At 38.9% G+C, this 19,659-nt stretch overlaps 2 protein-coding genes and 3 long non-coding RNA genes across 9 annotated transcripts in view; 2 read left to right on the top strand and 3 right to left on the bottom strand.

The window, feature by feature from the left end:
- LOC149036535 (uncharacterized) overlaps window positions 1-19,659 on the top strand; it is a 57,078-nt gene that overhangs the window by 3,823 nt on the left and 33,596 nt on the right. The window lies entirely within an intron of this gene.
- LOC113684407 (uncharacterized) overlaps window positions 1-19,659 on the bottom strand; it is a 50,333-nt gene that overhangs the window by 15,408 nt on the left and 15,266 nt on the right. The window lies entirely within an intron of this gene.
- On the bottom strand, window positions 2,994-16,593 carry LOC149036539 (TNF receptor-associated factor 5-like). Its single transcript, XM_089188573.1, has 6 exons — window positions 16,562-16,593; window positions 5,882-5,978; window positions 4,365-4,832; window positions 4,065-4,245; window positions 3,783-3,988; window positions 2,994-3,524 (listed from the first exon to the last, which is right to left on the bottom strand). Exons 2-6 carry the CDS (start codon window positions 5,941-5,943, stop codon window positions 3,347-3,349), a joined length of 1,095 nt encoding a protein of 364 aa, XP_089044699.1. The 5' UTR covers window positions 5,944-5,978; window positions 16,562-16,593; the 3' UTR covers window positions 2,994-3,346.
- Window positions 6,438-16,358, top strand: LOC149036540 (uncharacterized). Of its 2 annotated transcripts, XR_016181431.1 has the most exons (4): window positions 6,445-6,735; window positions 8,421-8,456; window positions 13,448-13,505; window positions 13,879-16,358. It is a non-coding gene; the product is annotated as an uncharacterized LOC149036540 (long non-coding RNA). The 2 variants fall into 2 exon arrangements; XR_016181432.1 differs by lacking the exons at window positions 13,448-13,505; window positions 13,879-16,358 and adding an exon at window positions 11,721-12,597 and having other exon boundaries at window positions 6,438-6,735.
- LOC149036541 (uncharacterized) lies at window positions 10,933-12,288 on the bottom strand. Its single transcript, XR_016181433.1, has 2 exons — window positions 12,154-12,288; window positions 10,933-11,991 (listed from the first exon to the last, which is right to left on the bottom strand). It is a non-coding gene; the product is annotated as an uncharacterized LOC149036541 (long non-coding RNA).

The following is a 19,659-nucleotide window of genomic DNA, read 5'->3' as shown; positions in this document are numbered from 1 at the left end:
GAACAAATTAAAATGGCCGGTTTAAGCATTCTTCTCCACTGAATATACAGACGCGTATAGATGCGACTTTTATGGTGGATGCTCTTGCTTCTAGAAGTTTTGAATTAACATCAAAGAGGTCTTCTACATCGAATGGGAAAAGTGCGCTCTAAAACACCTTAAGTACGTCGATAATTATTATTGTAACCCACGGTACTTTTAGTGTTGTTTTGAGGTTTTTTTTTCTTAAGTCGGTGTATTTATCACGTAGCAGTCAAGTGAAAATCCAAATTGTGCTATGAACACTTGCAACTTATATGACAGTTTTATGTGGCGGCATGCAGACGCATGTAAAAGTTGTTACTATATAAGTTGAAAAGGAGATAGATTAAAGGACGTTTGTGCCAATGCACACGCCCAATGAAAGAGGGACTAAAGCAAGTAATCGATAGCAAGTTCCCTTATAGGTTATCTCCGAAAAGCGCCTTTTCCCCGTTGTTGTTCTTCAATTAAATACGAAATACATTTATGTCAGCCCCGCGCGTTAAGATGGTAGCTGCGTTAAAAAAAAAAAAATTAAAAAAAAAAAGATGACGTTTATTTAAAATTGACCGTGCCCACTAAAAAGGAGAAGTTGCAATATTTGTGCGCACAAACTAAAAATAATTCATTATAATTGAAATGGAAATGCGAATTTTGGGCATATACTCAGTTCTTTAAGCGGAGAGGAATTGTACAAAATAATTACTTTACTATCTCGTGCGGTAAAAAAACGATACCTTCGTTCACAATTTAAAGCCTGCCATCTTTGGATAACGCCTTCATTTTAATCTCTTCAACAGGCCAAGGTGATTACCGAATTAGTCCCATTTTAAGTGTGGGTTGGATTTTTATGGAGTTTAAACGATGACGCGTTAACTTCGTGCCGTTGCAACAGTGTTCGGCAACCGGCCTACCGGCGTTGACTGAGGTTGAACTTTCAAAAAGAAATAATAAATGAACAACAGTAATAAAAAGATGTACCAAATAGTGGAGGGTTCCAATGGGGTGATGGCTGGTAAGTTTAAAGGATAAAATTGTGGCCACTTTACGGCTAACGGTTAGGTTTTTTTCCCTTACGGTGGTTACCAAAAGTATTTTTACTATTAACGTTTTTGACGACTACCGTTTAAAACTTTATCGTGAGGCCTTGCTCTAAAGCTGCATACTGACGTAAGGACTTATTATTTTCTTCTCCTTGTTGGAGTCTAGTCAGCTAGCAATAGCGAGAAACGGGTCTAAATTTCGATGATTTTGTGAGTTTCTTATTTTGTAATTGACTACATCACACTTATGCAAAGTATCTTTTTTTCACACGGTTGTTTAGAACAAATGAATAAAACCCCTTAGGGTGACCTCATCGTTAACAAAAGCAATTAAATTATTGCTAAGCGCGAGGTAAAACAGCCTATTGTTTAAACTTGCGACTTCCTCATCAGTGCCTTTTGTAAGGTAAGTGTGACTTTTTTTTCATCCTTTGTTATAATGGAGAAGTATGTTTGCCGTCGTCATAACAGACCAGAAACAAAGGGGGTAAGTTTCTAAAGAAACTCTGGTGCTGCGTCAGTGGGGGTAACCAGGTGATTTGATAATATTAACTAAGTTGAAATTGTAAATTGGCCACCTAAAAAGTTCAAAAGCTGACGTTTCGAGCCTTAGCTCTTCATCAGACTAATGAAGGGCTAACGCTCGAAACGTCAGCTTTTGAACTCTTTACGGTGGCCAATTTATAATTTCAACTTAGTTGATATTACCAGAAACAGAACAGTTTGTAATTACATTGATAACGACGATTACTAACAATTTAGGTTTATTCATAAAAACATTGGGTTGTTATGTACTCCCATGTAGGATAGAAGATATATTTGTATCTGGTGTAAATATTATCTGCGTGTGCTGGGCTAGCTTTTTGTATTTCCAATGGTAGAAAATTTATCCGATCAAATCTGTTGAACTCACCGATCATTTTTTTCTTAATTAATAACAAGTTGTGAGGAAACAAAGTCTTTGTTTATTGAGTAACAACAATTGGCGCTAACCGCACGGCTCCTAAAATACAACAACGCTCAGTAAATTAAGGCATTTCGTGTAACATCTGTATGGATAAGGATAAATGGGTTGATCTCACCAACCTTCCTTCCTAATTAAAAAAGAGTTATGAAGAAACAAAGTCTTTGTTTATTGATTCACCGCAATAAGCACTTATCGTATGGCCCCCAAAATACAATAACGCGCAATAGATTGAGGCGGTTTTTTTTATAACATCCGTTTACAGGATTTTTCAGCTATGATTCACTTACATAAGAAAGTAAACTGAGGTTAACGAATGTGTAGTTATATTCTCTCCAATGCTAGAGGCGACACGTGTTGGAATAAAGGAGAAACTACAACAATACGTCTTTCTTTGTGCTGCCCACTAGTCTTCGTTAAGGAAAAAACTATTTTGAATTCATGTTATGCAGGGCAGGGTTTTTATTCGTTTTACTTTGTTTTTTTTATGTTTTTTTATGTTTTTTTTTTTTTTTTAACAAATTCAAATTCGTGTCAGACTGGGTTGGTGCGAGGCTGCGTGTCGGCTTTTATTTGGTGCGGGATGCCTTTGATCTGTAACCAAACCGTTAGACCGTCTGTGACAGTGGGACAAGGGTGTTCAGATAACGGGGAAAAATGCATTTGTCAAATCATTCATTATCACGTGAAACACAGCGCAGCAAACGAACAAATCGAGCTTACTCATACTGAAGAGGGGGAAATTGACGAGTGTGTTTCCCATAATTCTTAAAAAAACATATTTGACTTAAAAAACCTAAACATTTTTGTATCGCTTTCAATATTTGTCCTCGTAGCTATCTTTCCTTCCATAACGTTTTTATCTTAAACATTTTTCCTGTAAGTGTACTTCTGTTTCCCAGAGGTATTTTTCAAATGTAAATAACTAAACTAAACTGGAGGTTGACTGAAAACTCAAAAGTTAGTTAGCTTCCAGACTCTTTATTTTTTCAATTCCTCACTCGTTACTAACCCTAAAATACAACAACGCTTTGACATCACCGGCACGCTTCTATCTTAACAACTGCGTGAAGAGATCTTTTCTAGTTAAGTAATGTGCCAGATAAGTGCTAAGAGAGGTATTAGATACAGCAAAAAAAGCGGAAGATCTCAATGAGAAAGTACTGAAAATGTTTTCCATTCAAAAATACTTCTTAAATTTTATGGTTAGTTTGTTCTGTGCTTATCATATTGCCTTTTCTTCTAGTGCATAAACGATTTCCATTTTTTGCGTTATCATTTGCGACCTCGATACCTCTCCTAGCTAATAAATGGAAAATTACTTGTCTTCTTGTAAAAGATAATATGTCAAGACAAACTTGACAATCATAATATCTTCTGGGTCCATGTGATCCAGTTCACAGCGCGGGATATTTGCTGCTACTTCCCCCTCCTTTATCTCCTTCGCCGGGAAAGGGAAAACCTTCTCCTCGCAGGAATCAGGCATCAATACTATTCTGTAGACATAAAGCGTAAAGTCATTAATGATTTGTGGTGAATCATGATAAAGTTGATTTTCTTTTTAACAGTTTTTAGGTTCGGAGACATGGTTTTAGATTTCCTAACTCCTGTATGGAAAAATTACGATATTGATGGTCGTTGTAAAATACGCCAACTAAATGCAAGTACTTTGGCTTATCAGCAGCGATCATTTATCCTCTGTACTGCGTTCCAGAGCGAGAATCTATCCTTAATTACAAAGATGAGTCCCTAACCTCGTTCCTACTACCACTGCCGTCACTGCGGACACCAGTTCCAAGGAAAGTCCTGCAAATCGTATATGCGCCCTCCACCTGTTCCCATTCGGGCACCTGTACTCAGTGCTGAATAGGTGTGACCCCTTCACGTTATTCCATTTCTCTCCCCTCCAGCGGAAGGAGAACACTCCTCTTTCTTCCAAAATCCATCTCGGTTTGGCTCTCTGAAATGAAACCGAATGTTCAGTTCATGTTCATGTGATATCTTTTCTCATTATTTTTATAATTCTAGCGTCTCACCTTGAAATGCATTAGGCCCCGCAGACGCTGGACCTCCCCTTCCTGCAGAACACTGTGGGTGGCGGCTGCATTTGTCGAGTGTTGTGGCATGTTCTTCTGCTTTATTATGGCAGTGCAGCCAGTCACCGCACAGCGGACCGCTCTTTCTGAGCACTCGCTTAAGTGCAGTGTTAAGTGGAGCCTGCAAAATAATCAAAATAAGGACCAGGGATGAGCTGGCTAGTGAAACTTTTGGATATTTTGTTGGCCTTAAATAACCATTTGACTGTTGATTTCTTAATTAAACCGACAATATCTTACCGTGGAAGGCTTGTTCCGCAGCTTAGTGGGCACAGTACCCTCTTATTTGAGCAAAGGGAAGCAGTATGCTCCTCGAAAGATTCCCTGGTAATTTTTCTACCGCATTGCTGGCAAGGGAGTTTGTGCTTTGCACATTGCGCAGTGTGTGCTGCCATCCTCTCCCTTGCCACCATCTCTCCACAGCCATCATTGGCACACGCCGTTTGAAATTTTCCACACCTTTTCAAGTGCTGCTCGTGCTCGTGAAATTTTCCTTTCCATAGACAGCCGCTCTTATTACACTTGACATTAAAGTCTCCAATGATATCGTCGAGTGCGACATTGACGTGGAGGGTAACGTCTGTTCCGATCGGTGCTTTACAAAGTGGGCATTTGGGGAAAGTCTCAATGCCTACGAGTGTCGCGAGGCAGTGTCGACAGCCCGAATGCCCACATGCCAGAGTGACAGGCTTAACCATTGTTGATAGGCTTCAAAGTAAAAGATAATCAAGAGAGTTTAGTACATTTCCTTACAAAACTAGTATTGATAAGTCAAGTAATTCCTTCAAAGAGGCCCCTGCTAGCAAGGAATTCAGTTCAAACAGCTACAATTGTAAAAGTTGTCGAAGGAAAGTGGAATTTAACCATGGAACAATGATTCATAACTCAGAGTCAAAACAAACGCAGAACGTAAATCTGTTATTTGACAAATTACTATTTCGTCTAATTGGTCAAATTCCTGAGGGATGAGCAACATTTCTCTCCTCTCAGAAAGACAACTGCTGAAGTATAAACTATTTAGTACAGCTCGATCACAGAAGTAAGCAAGTGTGCGTTAATGATTTTCCTAGCGTTAATATTTAAACATCTCGTCCTTTTGCCAAAAGAAAATTACAATTTCGCTTATGATCTCTTTTCCCAGGAAATGCGAATATAGTTCCACAGTTAAAAAGAACTTCTGCCTTATGAATGCTCTGAATGCTGTCGGTCGTTCTCCTTAAATGTCAGGTTAAGCCTTGCTTTATTGCAGATTTTCACCTGACATCTTCAAGCTGGGTTTGGAAACCAGCGCAATTTGAAGTTCAGAGTTATGGTGGATGCTTGGCATACAGCTCTGCGTTGTCGAAAAATATAGACTTATCTGTCGACTTTTGAGCCTTTTTAGGAAATTAAGTGTTAGAAAATGTGCTTTCGTACATGTTTGTTGTTTCAGTTTAGATAATCAGTGGGCTAGATAGCCAAGTAAATTCCAGATTTTTTGCACTATTTTTCAGCGGAAATGTTGGTGAACCAAAGATACACCCACGACAATTGCGACTCGATATTAGGCTCTGTAAATTTGCGCAAAACATTTCGACGAATATCTTAAGTTTGGGAAAACAAAGAGACCTAAAAATTAAAAAAGTTCTTCCTTAACCTATCTCCTATGACATTTAAATTTCTTAACTACTCCACTGAAGATCTCTCTCTCGATGGGTGACAGCGAAAACGATCAGTTGCTGAAAGATAAAAATCATCACAAAACAAAAAAGGCTTACCATACAGAACAGTTGAATAGCGCTCCGGGAGGAGAAGTAAACTCAAAATGCTCATTAGACATAGCGAATCTGGCAATGAATAAAGCAGCGAAGTGATCTAATCCAAGCAAAGTTTGCTTTTAGTGAAAGAACCAAGACTAACTGATAAGTAAACGATGTTTATAACCTTGTGAACCTCAATGGGAAATGTGTATTTCCTGGACAATTTGACACGTATTCATCAATAACAATTGATACTGATCTGGCAACAATCGATCTGCGAAATGACAGTTACCCAGGGTCAAGTTCCCTGTTCAAACAATCAAGTTTCCATTCTGCATGTGCGAGTGTGTGTGTGTATGTGTGTGTGGACATCATTTCCTGGAAAAGGGTAACTTGCCCGTTTCATGGAATTAAAGAACAACTAAACGAATAAAAGGGTGCGCTTAGCGGCATTTGCGGCAAACGATCCTAATATTGTTTAACTATCAATATAAATGTCCCGTAGCGACAGGCCTAGGTGACATGGGTGTGCCACGAAACAAAAGCCTTTTATTAATACGTATACACGTCGGTCAGTTTCATTTTCGGCGTGGTTTCGCGTCATCCTTGGGAATATTAGTGCAGCAAGGAGTTAAGCATTTTAGATTAAGTGTTTAACTCCACGAGATGAACCATAGCAAGCGCGCTTTCCAAAGAACTGTTGTCTTTTTGGATAAACGGCACAGAAGCGTGCCAAACAAGACTGAGCTGGGCAGGCTCGCTACCGCCAAGCGGATTTCTGATATATCGTTTACAAAGAACGACAGCTCTTCCCAAATCGGAGACTTACTGGTGAGAGCATTTCCTCCCCTTACAGGAAAAGACCTTAGCAGGTAAGTGCTGCTGCCTTCATAATCTGTATCGTAGGGTAGAAAATGGTTTCAGAGAAAAGAGTGAAAAGTACCGTAATAAAAGCAGCGAAATGCCGAAAAGGGGCAAGATTGGATGTAAACGTGGATGAGAGAAAACTAAGGTTGCTAAAATGTTCCTTTAGATGTCTTGCAACATTGAGAAGCTGTCGCCAGTAGACAGGATAAGCATCGGACATAAAAAAACATTTAAACAGTTTGCTTACCCGTTTAAAAAAAAAAATCTATCCGTTTAAAGTTCCCCGGAAAGCTTTGGACTGTTTGCCTAACATTCTGTAATAGGCAGTTCGAAGTATCAATCTTGCGTTCGCTCGATACTCGCCGGTTCTTGAAATACAGAAAGACCGTATCTTATTTTGGTTTTATCTTTTGTGTGATCATAGTAAGCGAGTTTCCGTCGCATCCTTTGACAAACAAGTTAAATCGGCTACTCTCTTTCTGTTTATATCATCTTGATTCATCATTCTTGGTTTTATTGACAATCATTTTAACGGTGACACCGATTCGACCTTTTATTTGCATTGGAACTTCATTGCGTTATTTGACCTTGAAAGGTCTCGGCTTCAGACAAGGTGGCGGCATTGCATATGCAAATTTGTTTCGCGAAACTTCCGAACAGGAAGAAATGAAGTTCATTTTCAATACTAATAAGAATAAACAAAGGAGAAGATTATGAGTTTCTCGTGACACCGATTCGACCTTTTATTTGCATTGGAACTTCATTGCGTTATTTGACCTTGAAAGGTCTCGGCTTCAGACAAGGTGGCGGCATTGCATATGCAAATTTGTTTCGCGAAACTTCCGAACAGGAAGAAATGAAGTTCATTTTCAATACTAATAAGAATAAACAAAGGAGAAGATTATGAGTTTCTCGCGGTAGCCGTTCAGGATATTCAGCAGCGAAACTATTCTCAGTAAATTGCGCTTATTTCATGAATGTCACACGAAAGCGGCAGTAATTAACCCAGAAATAAAATGCGCAAGTATATGCCAGTTATTACTTTTCAAATTATCATGCTCAATATTTTCGCTTTAAAGGATAATTATCCGTTGTCACTCTGAAAGTTTTTCCGCAGAAGATCTCGCCAGCTCAACCACAGCCGTTAAACATTAATTTTAAGCTCATCGTTTGTCAATTTTGGTCAACCGTTTCTCGGTTTAAGCTATCCGTTTTTGGACTTTGGTCAACTGTTTAACGTTTCGGGCTGACCGTTTTTATTTTTGGTCAACCGTTTAACAGTGTGAGCCATCCGTTTTTGAACTTTGGTCAACCGTTTAACGTTTCGTGCTATCCGTTTTTAGTTTTGGTCAACGGTTTGAAGACCTAAGCTATCCGTTTTTGGACTTTGGTCAACCGTTTAAATTTTTTGCCATCCGGTTAAGCGGTTATGGCATCCGTTTAAACGCTCGAGTTAACCGTTTACTATCCGTTTACAACCGTTTTTCGAGACCGTTTAACGGAAAAGCGTTAGTGTCCGTTTTCCCGTGGAGGGTCACATTTAACTCTTACTTATCTAAATCCTCTAAAATTATTAAACACTTAAAAACAGCGTGAGCTGCGGTAGCATAATAAGTTATTTTATGTGTCTTCGTGACAGACACTTTCATTGCTATGGTCTAATTTGTTTTTTTTTTTGACAAATTTTCAGAACACTGAAGAGACGACTAACTTGGAGTAGTCACTGGTAGGTGCAAAAGTCATAAATTAAAAAATAGAGGTTTAATTCTCGATTTCAGATCTGAACCCTTTAACTCCAGAGATCTGATTACGAATTCTCCCCTCTCGTTGCTACACATTTCCTTGTAAACCACTTGTGAGAATTTGGTGTTTTTAAATCAACATAACAACATCTACCTGATAAGTTTAGGTATTCTCATTACTTGTTAGCTAGATCATGAAGGAATATTATAGGGAGAAGTTAGAAGTTAATCACTCCTGGGAGTTAAAGAGTTAAATGATGACCTCTGTTTTTATTTGTAACTGTACTTATTTTAACATTGATCTGGTATCCTTACAATATTCCCCTTTCCTAATACCTCCAGGGCCACTGTTGACAAGCTCTTCCTAAGCCCTGTCCAGTGTGACCTGGTATCCTTAGATCATTCCCCTTCGTAATCCCTCCGGGCCACTGTTGACCAGCTCTTCGTGAGAAGTGTCCAGTTGGACCTGGTATCCTTAGATCATTCCCCTTCGTAATCCCTCCGGGCCACTGTTGACCAGCTCTTCGTGAGAAGTGTCCAGTTGGACCTGGTATCCTTAGATCATTCCCCTTTGTAATCCCTCTGGGGCCACTGTTGACCAGCTCTTCGTGAGAAGTGTCCAGTTGGACCTGGTATCCTTAGATCATTCTCCTTCGTAATCCCTCCGGGGCCACTGTTGACCAGCTCTTCGTGAGAAGTGTCCAGTGCTACCTGGTATCCTTAGATCATTCCCCTCTGGTATCCTTAGATCATTCCCCTTTGTAATCCCTCCGGGGCCACTGTTGACCAGCTCTTCGTGAGAAGTGTCCAGTTGGACCTGGTATCCTTAGATCATTCCCCTTTGTAATCCCTCCGGGGCCACTGTTGACCAGCTCTTCGTGAGAAGTGTCCAGTTGGACCTGGTATCCTTAGATCATTCCCCTTCGTAATCCCTCCGGGGCCACTGTTGACCAGCTCTTCGTGAGAAGTGTCCAGTTGGACCCGGTATCCTTAGATCATTCCCCTTTGTAATCCCTCCGGGGCCACTGTTGACCAGCTCTTCGTGAGAAGTGTCCAGTTGGACCTGGTATCCTTAGATCATTTCCCTTCGTAATCCCTCCGGGCCACTGTTGACCAGCTCTTCGTGAGAAGTATCCAGTTGGACCTGGTATCCTTAGATCATTCCCCTTTGTAATCCCTCCGGGCCACTGTTGACCAGCTCTTCGTGAGAAGTGTCCAGTTGGACCTGGTATCCTTAGATCATTCCCCTTTGTAATCCCTCTGGGCCACTGTTGACCAGCTCTTCGTGAGAAGTGTCCAGTTGGACCTGGTATCCTTAGATCATTCCCCTTTGTAATCCCTCCGGGCCACTGTTGACCAGCTCTTCGTGAGAAGTGTCCAGTTGGACCTGGTATCCTTAGATAATTCCCCTTTGTAATCCCTCTGGGGCCACTGTTGACCAGCTCTTCGTGAGAAGTGTCCAGTTGGACCTGGTATCCTTAGATCATTCCCCTTCGTAATCCCTCCGGGGCCACTGTTGACCAGCTCTTCGTGAGAAGTGTCCAGTGCGACCTGGTATCCTTAGATCATTCCCCTCTGGTATCCTTAGATAATTCCCCTTTGTAATCCCTCCGGGGCCACTGTTGACCAGCTCTTCGTGAGAAGTGTCCAGTTGGACCTGGTATCCTTAGATCATTCCCCTTCGTAATCCCTCCGGGCCACTGTTGACCAGCTCTTCGTGAGAAGTGTCCAGTTGGACCTGGTATCCTTAGATCACTCCCCTTTGTAATCCCTCCGGGGCCACTGTTGACCAGCTCTTCGTGAGAAGTGTCCAGTTGGACCTGGTATCCTTAGATCATTTCCCTTCGTAATCCCTCCGGGCCACTGTTGACCAGCTCTTCGTGAGAAGTGTCCAGTTGGACCTGGTATCCTTAGATCATTCCCCTTTGTAATCCCTCCGGGCCACTGTTGACCAGCTCTTCGTGAGAAGTGTCCAGTTGGACCTGGTATCCTTAGATCATTCCCCTTTGTAATCCCTCTGGGCCACTGTTGACCAGCTCTTCGTGAGAAGTGTCCAGTTGGACCTGGTATCCTTAGATCATTCCCCTTTGTAATCCCCCGGGGCCACTGTTGACCAGCTCTTCGTGAGAAGTGTCCAGTGCGACCTGGTATCCTTAGATATCCTGGTATACTTTGACCAGGCTCTTCTTATGTATTCTTAATTTTTTTTTCAAAATCCAGCTAGACAGTAAGCTCTATACGTTGTCCCCTTACCCTTCTCCTCATCCCAAAAAACTGTTATGAAGTATCCCCTAACCTTAACTCTAACCTGATGTTTTTAATTTGTGGTTAATATTAATACTTAATCGGATACTTCATGACAAATGTCATTTTTTGCTATGGTTATTCCCTACAATGTAAAGCTTTTTTCCTGATGAATTGCCCCACCCCCCAGCCTTCCTTGTCCCCTTAGTCCACTTATGTATTCTGCAGTGTGCTTTATTATTTTTATTTTTAGTTCATTATAATGATGGTCATAACTCATTCTTCAGACATTAATTTGAAAAGTAATTTGGGTTTGTTAGCTGTGAGATTTCTTCACTGTTCCAGGATTAAAAAAGTTAAGAATCAAATGATTTATGACTCCATTTCTTATGGGTCCTTTTAATCTTCCTGGGTGTGTTGCAGCTGGCCTTTCAACTTGTTCTCTAGTTATTGATAAAAGCAAGAAGGACATCATTTGTGGAGTTATCTTCCTCTCCAGAGTTGATGGAATCATTGTCATTCTCATTGTTACTATTTGTATGGCTTTCAGTTTGCTCTACTTATCTTCAGCTATGTTGGGGTTTTCACTGTCTTGCAAGGATTGTTTACATGTTAAATCTCTTTCCTTCAGTTGTGTTTGCAAACCAGGGCCTTCAGGATTCATTTGGAAAAGCCAATACCTTGCAAAAACCTCCACTGTGTAGTTCTTAGTGTTGTAGATATGTTAGTCAAGTCAATGTTTCTTGAGGCACTTTACCCCCTCTTGCAAAATTGTTTACCTTTGTACATTCTTCAAACCAATCTTTCCCAGCATAATCAGGGAGACTTTTTCCTGTGTTTTTGTGGTGGTTTCTTTTTTGTTCTCCTTTGGCTGCTCTGCTCTTTTCTTCTTATTGAACTGCATCACCTTGATATGCTGGAGGTTATCAACCACACATGTTGCCTTCATGATCCCTTGCTTTTCAATTTTGAGGCAAGGATAACAATTTCCTCACTTCTTGCAGAGCAGATGAAGTGTGTCGAGTTCAGGATGTTAAATGCAACACAGGATACAGACACTTGGAGAGAGAAGCCAAAGTTATTGAAGCATATTCAAGAAATCTGCGAAGACACCACATCAGAAAGAAAAGAAGTAATAAAGAAAACTATCGAAAATCAAAAGGAAAAAGAAAAGGTTCGAAATCGACATGTTACTAGAACAAAGTAATTGAGGCGGAAACCTGCTGGGTAATAATCTTCCAATATGTTTACTGCACCCTCCTTGCCTTGCTGTCCCTGAAAGAGAGTAGATGTTGAGAGTTTTTTGCTTGCTGTTTGGTCAAGATGTGACATACCTCGCACAGCTCTTGTGAAGATATCATTTCAGTTATGCCAAGAAAGCAGAACTACCACAAATATCAGGCAAGAACTTAGCAATAAAGTCAAGATGTGACATACCTCGCACAGCTCTTATGAAGATACCATTTCAGTAATGCCAAGAGGGTCAAACTACCTCAAACCTCCAGAAGTCAGAGATTAAGAGTACTCCTTCATGTATCCTGAAGAGTATGGCATAGATGAGAAGTACAAAAGCAACTCTCACAGATGCACAACAGTGAGGAAGAGCTTGACAATGCTAAAGATGAGGGATATTGCGCACATCTAACCCGATAAAATGTCTTTTAATAAGAGTACCTAGCTTTGAAAATTGTTGTGATGGAAACAGCCATATAAGTGCAGAACACATATTATTAAGCTGACAAAAGCATATAGTACATGTAGTGTTATCTAAACAGTACAAAATCCATGAAAATCCACAATTGCTAAGATACTTTAAAAATTGTTGGGAAAACAGTACAAAATCCATGTAAAATCCACAATTGCTAAGATACTTTAAAAATTGTTGGGATGAAAAGTCATGCAAATGCAGAGGATGTATAATTATATGAGCAGAAGCATGTTTCTATACTTTTTGTTTGTTTCTGAACATGTAGATATATCAAAATAGTATGAAATCATGTAAACTCTACAAATACTAAGATACTTTGAAAATTGTTGGGATGAAAACAGTCATGCATATACTTTTTGTTTATTTTTGAACATGTAGTGTTATCTAAATAGTGTAAAATCATGTAAACTCTACAGTTACTCAGATACTTTGAAAATTGTTGGGATGGAAACAGTCATGCATATACTTTTTGTTTATTTTTGAACATGTAGTGTTATCTAAATAGTGTAAAATCATGTAAACTCTACAGTTACTCAGATACTTTGAAAATTGTTGGGATGGAAACAGTCATGCATATACTTTTTGTTTATTTTTGAACATGTAGTGTTATCTAAATAGTGTAAAATCATGTAAACTCTACAGTTACTCAGATACTTTGAAAATTGTTGGGATGGAAACTGTCATGTATATACTTTTTGTTGATTTTTGAACATGTAGTTTCACATAAATAGGATACAAAACTCTACAATTACTGAGATATTTAGTGTGACCTCCCTCCTTCCAACATTTGATTTAGGGGGATGGTTCCCCCTCAAAGCCATTATTTTTCTGTAGACTCGTCTCGGACCCAACCCCTCCCACCTCCTCAACCCTAAGGAGTCCAAATTGTATGAAAGTGTTCATAAATGGGCCATTAGATTATTTAAACTCTCTGGATAATACTTCCCAGCGGCACCTACACGAGGGTGATATGCCACTCATCCCATGAGTGGCATACTACCCTCTGCCTATGTTTCATTGCAGGTGTCATTCAAAGGAAACTACCCCTCAGATGAAGAGGAACTCTCAGAGACAATGAAAGGTAAACACAAAAGTAAATAGATTATGATGACCAATGTTAACACCACCAACTTCATAATTAGTCTTAATAACTCTTACTCATAATAACTCTTCTTCTTTATCAAACTTCCTTGTGCAATGTTTGTGCCATGATGAAGCACAGTGAGGTACCTGTTTCTTCCAGTGAATTACCAAAAACATTTAAATTGTTTGTTAATTTTATTTGAGGGTACATCCCAAAATATTTCCAACAAGCCCCTTAGTTTGTTATTTTTATCATCAGTTGTTAGTATCTACACATGACCAACCCTCATTTTTGCCTTTATTCCAGTGAGCACATTACAACATTCAACTAATCTCTCATTTTTTCACCTTTTTTCACATGGAAACAAAAGATGATGACCATGAAAAGAAAGATGAAGGAGCCAGGATGGAGAAAAAAAAGAGAAAGGACCGAAGATCTCACAGGAATCGAAAGGGAAAGAGAAAAAGGGAAGATGCCAAACACTAGAAATAAGTTGTGTACCATCACTCGTGATCAGTACTACCAGTAAACTTGATCATACTGAGACAAAGGCAGATCCAAAATTACTACTAAATTCATTTTATATGTACCTCACCTAACCATAAGTTCACAAGTGTAAGCCATTAAATGATATTCTATTATAATTTAAGGGTTTTTTTTGTTTGATATACTGGCTATGTGTAAAGGTACACAACTTTATTCTCCACCTTTTCATTTCAAGTAGTATATAGAAATAGATAACATGTACAGTGGAAACTTGATTTAATAGAGTGCCAAGGGGCTGGAGACATTGGTTGGCTATATTTAGGGTTTGCTATATCGAGGTTCTGTGGCATTTATATTACTGTAACTTTAGCTGGGCTGAAACAGAAGTATTGTTTGTCATATCAAGAACTTCGTTGTATAGAGGTTCGTTAAATCAAGGTTCCACTGTACCATTAACTTACTATTTCCTACTTAACCCTTTAATCCCTAAGAGTGACTAGAATCTAATTTCTCCTGACAAAATCATCCTTCAATCACACATAAGGTCATGAGAGTCTAGGAAATGATCACAAACTGGAGAAGTTCTTAATTACTAAACAAACTCTCCTTGTCAGCACCTGTGTAAATGTGTAAGTACAGTATGGAGAGTGTGCATACTGATGTTAGAGTGTAGAGGGTTAATGTTGAATGAACACAACACAGCCTACAGTACAACAATGTCTACATTCATTCAGAAAGTGCACTGTTAACCCTTTACACCCTAACATCAGGAGGGGATATTCTCAATACCAGTCTTTATACATTTCCCAAGTGTTATAACAACAAAAATTAGTTTAACAATCAAGAGCGTCTTAAGCTGATGAACATTTCCTTTGTTTTTGTTACCTGAATGTGTAATTCAGGGGTGATGTTGTAAGGAGAAGTTTGATGCTAGTCACTCATAGGGGTCAAACGATTAATCATAGCCCTTAAGTTTTTTAAGAAAGTTATTCCCTATAAAGTTGTGTTCATTCAGTTCAGTTAAGATCCATTACACAATGCCTCTGTTATATTTAGGCAGTAAGTATGTTGACTGAGTCCAGAATCTTAACCTTTTGACTCCCAAGATCTGATTGTTAATTCTCCTTTCTAGCTGCTGCATATTTCCTTGTGTATTAGTTACAAGAATTTGGTGTTTTGATCAAGATGACAACTTCTACCTGATAAGTTTGAGTATTCTCATCACCTGTTTGCTAAATGATGTATAAGTGTTATTAATAGGGAGAAGTTACATGTCAATCACTTCTGGGAGTTAAAAAGTTATCAATAAGGCTGTAAGGATTTTCTGCTAAGATCTTGACTAAAGGATCATCACTATATCTCTTACAAAGAAAAAAAAATTGAAATACTTAAGAGGTTGTCTCTCTTATTTCCACCCGGTCAATTTCATGTCAAAAATAATTTTCCCTGATATATAGGGGTCAGAATATGTTAAAGTTTGCCTTTTCAAATATATGGAGAGGGAAATTCTAACTTTCTTAGCAAACTAGAAAGGTTGTTAAGGGATCTGATATAAATGTCGTGGCTTAACTATGCAAATCAAATATTTTACAATGTTACAAAATATGCGTATTATTCAATTTCCGAGATGTTGTGATAGTCCCTACCAACTGGTGAAATAATTATGGCCCCTAATGCAGCCAGAAAATTATTTCAAATCAAACCAAATCTAACTTAGTTCTTTCATAAGTATAGTCTTTCTGTTGACAGAGTTGAAGGTGAAATTGGCAGGGTGGAAATGAGAGAGATGGCCTCTTAAGCTGTAAAGATCTAATTCTGGATGCCTCAGAATTCCTTGTTAGTTGTCAGTGTAGATGGGCTAGATGTCACCAAGGCTACATTTTAATAGTGAGACAACTCAACATTTTGCAACTCGCTAAGGCCAAAGGAACATCCAGTGACAGACAAAAATCCTCATGTTTACAAGCAATTAAGTACTTTTCCCAAGCTGCAAGCCTAAATATTCAGCTGAGTGTTTTGTCATTAGGAATGAGAGTTTGAAAAACACAGTTTAGTACCCATATTACTTTGCTCAGAAGTATTACCTCCAGCTCGAGGTTTTCGAGATACAAGTTTGCTTTAAAAGGTTGCTACTTTTGGTTAGTTCGGTAAGAAGGAAAGGAATTGCGTTGCACAGTGGTTGAATGGTTTATAAAATCTTGCTCTAAACCAGAAGTTGTTTTATTTGTTTTTAAAAAAGTATACATATATCACTGAGCGTTCATCTAAAAGTGACACAAGTTTATCTAAAAGTGACACAAGTATTCCCCTGCGTAGTTAACCATAAAAATTTTACATTTTACAATAAACTAAGGATTACCAAAAGTTTGTTCTTGTCTGTATTAAGTCCCATTCCAGCGAAGTTTAAGTTTAAGTTTATCCTTTTATACCCGAAATGACTACACCTGACCTGGGGTTTTCGTGCTTTGGGAAAATTTCTGTTTCCAATACATTTGCTCCCACTTCCTTTTACACCTTCCCTTTGAATGCTATCTCTGAATCTTAACGAAAACTTACGAAATACTCACCTAATGACCAAGGTTCTTGCAACAACACTACCTGCCATCGTCCTCCTCAATCAGTGTTTGACTCTTTCCCAGTCTTTCTCGTTAGTACTGTAACCGAGCTCGATTAGTTATCGAGCTCGATTAGTTATCGAGCTCGATTAGTAATCGAGCTCGATTAGTAATCGTACTCGATTAGCAATCGAGCTCGACTTGTAGTTATCGAGCTCGATTATCAAACGTCGTTTGCTTATCGAGCAGGAATGGTAATCGAGTACGACAAATCGATATCGAGCTCGGTTGCCCAGATACTAAATGTGATCCGAATAATGTATGGAAAACCAAAAGCAAAACTACAAACCATCGGCAGTCCGAATGTTTATTTACATTAGGTTAAAATGACACAATCCGATGGTGCGATCACATTTAGCGATCTCTCTTCGAGGAAAGCAATTTTGTTTATGTTCGTAGTAAACATTTATGGTCGAAAAAATTTAAAATCAAAAACATTCACTCACCTTGATAGAGCTCCAACGTGGACAGGATTGCTCGCGATCGCGTGGTTAGTATAAGCTTACGGATGAACACTTCACGCTCTTTTGATATGCAAACGCGGCCCTCGCTCTTTACCGACGAAAAGAGCATTTCGTCACTTTGAAACAATGCTAATTGCTCCAATTGTATCTCCATTGTCTCTAAACGGACGCAAAGCGAAATTTTACAACTCCCGTTTGGGAATTTGTCAATTCAGATCTAAAGCGACCGAAGTTGGCGGTGAGCATTTGCAACCTCATTCCTAGGTCATTGCGCCCGCAAAGCATCATGGGTACCCCACTTTTCTCGGGCGACGCTTTTCAATGGGCGCGATTCCGTAATGCAATGGCCATAATGTGCCCAAAAGCATTCAGGTAACCACATGGTTAGCGTATAAATAGTTGCTTGCAGCTTGTTTTAGATCAAAGCGTAATTTCATTCACTCTTTCCGTTTACACTTCATAAATCCATTTTGTAACCTGCTGGGGTGTTTTGAATCCACCGAGTTACATCCTCGGGTTTTCATAATTTTGTAACCAGCTCGGGTATTTTCTTTTCATAAGTGATTGTGATCGATGAATATTCGTATCTGCACCACAGGTTAAGCAAATTGCGAGCAGTTTTTGTGGCTACCGCGTCCCAAAAGAGGAGAAGCCACATACTGTCCTCGAAATGAGCGAGTTAGAGATGGTAACAGTAGAAATCAGATCTTGCCCCAACTTTGACCCGATGTTCCTCGCTGCCACTTTACAATTGACGATAAATATCTCACAATCATTTCAGGAGGGCGCGTGCACAAACGGAGCTTTTCTTTGCAGAATTATCTCATAAGGTGTGATATATATCAGCGCACGATGAAAACTTAGAGGAGAAATTTTCCTTCAAAGAGAGTGCATTTAACCGTCTGAATCACCAATTTATGCTCTGTAGATCCGAAGATTATGATTTTATCAGTTCTTGCAGTGACACAACAGATGATGATAAACATTCCCAAATAGTTCATCGTGGTATTCCTTGCAGAAATATCCAAATAGGTTTGATCTGCTCATCGTGGAAACTTTGAAGAAAAAATTTATTTATTCAAAGAGAGAGCATTTTACCATTTCAATCAGTTATTAATACCCAAAAGAGCCGATAACTTTGTTAGCGAGAAAGGTCAGGAATACGATACCTTGAGTTTAACCAAGTGACCCCATTCGATGGAATTATGGAACGGAGAGAAGACCATTGAAATAACGTATTTTCAACGAAAAAAGCGATTGATGCATTGCAAGTTTTTACTCTAAAATCAAAATAAAAGATAAAAATCGGTAAATTTTTCACGCACGTGTGCAAACAACTATGTGGATTGGTATAGGATATCCGGATTGGTATTGGAAACATTGTGGACTGGACTATTGGATCCTTGGACTATTTTTTTTTACCATTTTGTGGACCTTTTTTTTAATTTTACTTTTTGTAACCATTTTATTGGGGGGAGGTAGGCCACTAGTACTCTGGTAGGGGTGGTAGGCAGACTGTTGTTAATGAGGGAGGGGAGGAGGTCAAACTGTAAATACACAAGGGGGAGTGGGAGGTTGATGTATAAGTAAATGCTACTGATTAAATGAGTTTTTACAGATTATTTTGAGCGGTGTTTCATCTTACTATTTTTATTTTTGTTTTTGATCCTCCACTGTTGAGTCATGCATGTGCCTGTTAAGTCAACTTGTACCAGTGCTAAATGATACTCATGAGTTATCACGAATCATTCATCAGTTGCTTCACATTTCCCTTTGTGTATACAGTATATCATTGAATTTAGCCATATTCCTTTTGTCAGTGATCTTATCAGACAACAAAGATCATGGAATTTCTGGTCCTTAAAATAGTATGCACAAGTGCCATTGCAATTTTCACGTTTTCAAATTTGCTATGAAAATATTGTTGGTACAAAGCGGTCTTCTCTCTTTTCAGATACACAGTTTTCCCCTATTAGATACACTCAACTCACACCCTAAAGTTGAGTGTCATGTCACGCATTTCACTTTGTAGACAGATGATTTAAAACTGCATGGCTTCAGCGCTGGATTATTTTTTTAGGTTTACATTTTATTGCTTAATGGTGCAATTTTCCTTTCACTTAGCCAATGCATTGATTCATTAAATCCACATGAGTGCAAAATACAGAATTACCATTCTTGAAAATTACAGAGTTCTAATTCACAAATTGCAAATTTCCTCTTGGAAAATTACTAATTTGAGTTTATCTCACAAGGTACATTTTTCTATTCTGTTCTGTTTCATAAATAATGATAAGCCCTCTCTGAGAAAATGACAAAGTGAGTTATATATTTCACAATTACTGTCAAAGAGAACTTGAAATCTCTTTCCATTTTCTGAACTGTCAAGGTTGATAAGTGTCTACTAACTGCAGACCAGATCAAAATGTTATGCAGAAAAAGGAAAAAACTGAATTGTAGAAATAAAGTTTAAGTATGTGGACTGTGCGGAAATGGCATGTAATGGTGGAAAACTGTGTATCTAAAAAGAGAGAAGGTTGCTTTGTATGAAACTTTCAACAATGTTTTATAGTAAAGGTGCAAAGG

The sequence above is a fragment of the Pocillopora damicornis genome, chromosome 12 (assembly GCF_964200805.1).
Source record: "Pocillopora damicornis chromosome 12, jaPocDami1.2, whole genome shotgun sequence".
Lineage (NCBI taxonomy): Eukaryota > Metazoa > Cnidaria > Anthozoa > Scleractinia > Pocilloporidae > Pocillopora > Pocillopora damicornis.
Note: the sequence above shows the minus strand (reverse complement) of the source record. Positions and strands in the feature narration are given on the sequence as shown.

Bases quoted from the DNA above. Each gene is read 5' to 3' on its own strand.
- LOC149036539 (XM_089188573.1), bottom strand. From the start codon at position 5,943: ATGTCTAATGAGCATTTTGAGTTTACTTCTCCTCCCGGAGCGCTATTC. The intron at 4,246-4,364 runs GTAAGATATTGT...ATTATTTTGCAG, and splicing joins TGCGGAACAAGCCTTCCACG to GCTCCACTTAACACTGCACT. The intron at 3,525-3,782 runs GTTAGGGACTCA...TTATGTCTACAG, and splicing joins GCAGTGGTAGTAGGAACGAG to AATAGTATTGATGCCTGATT.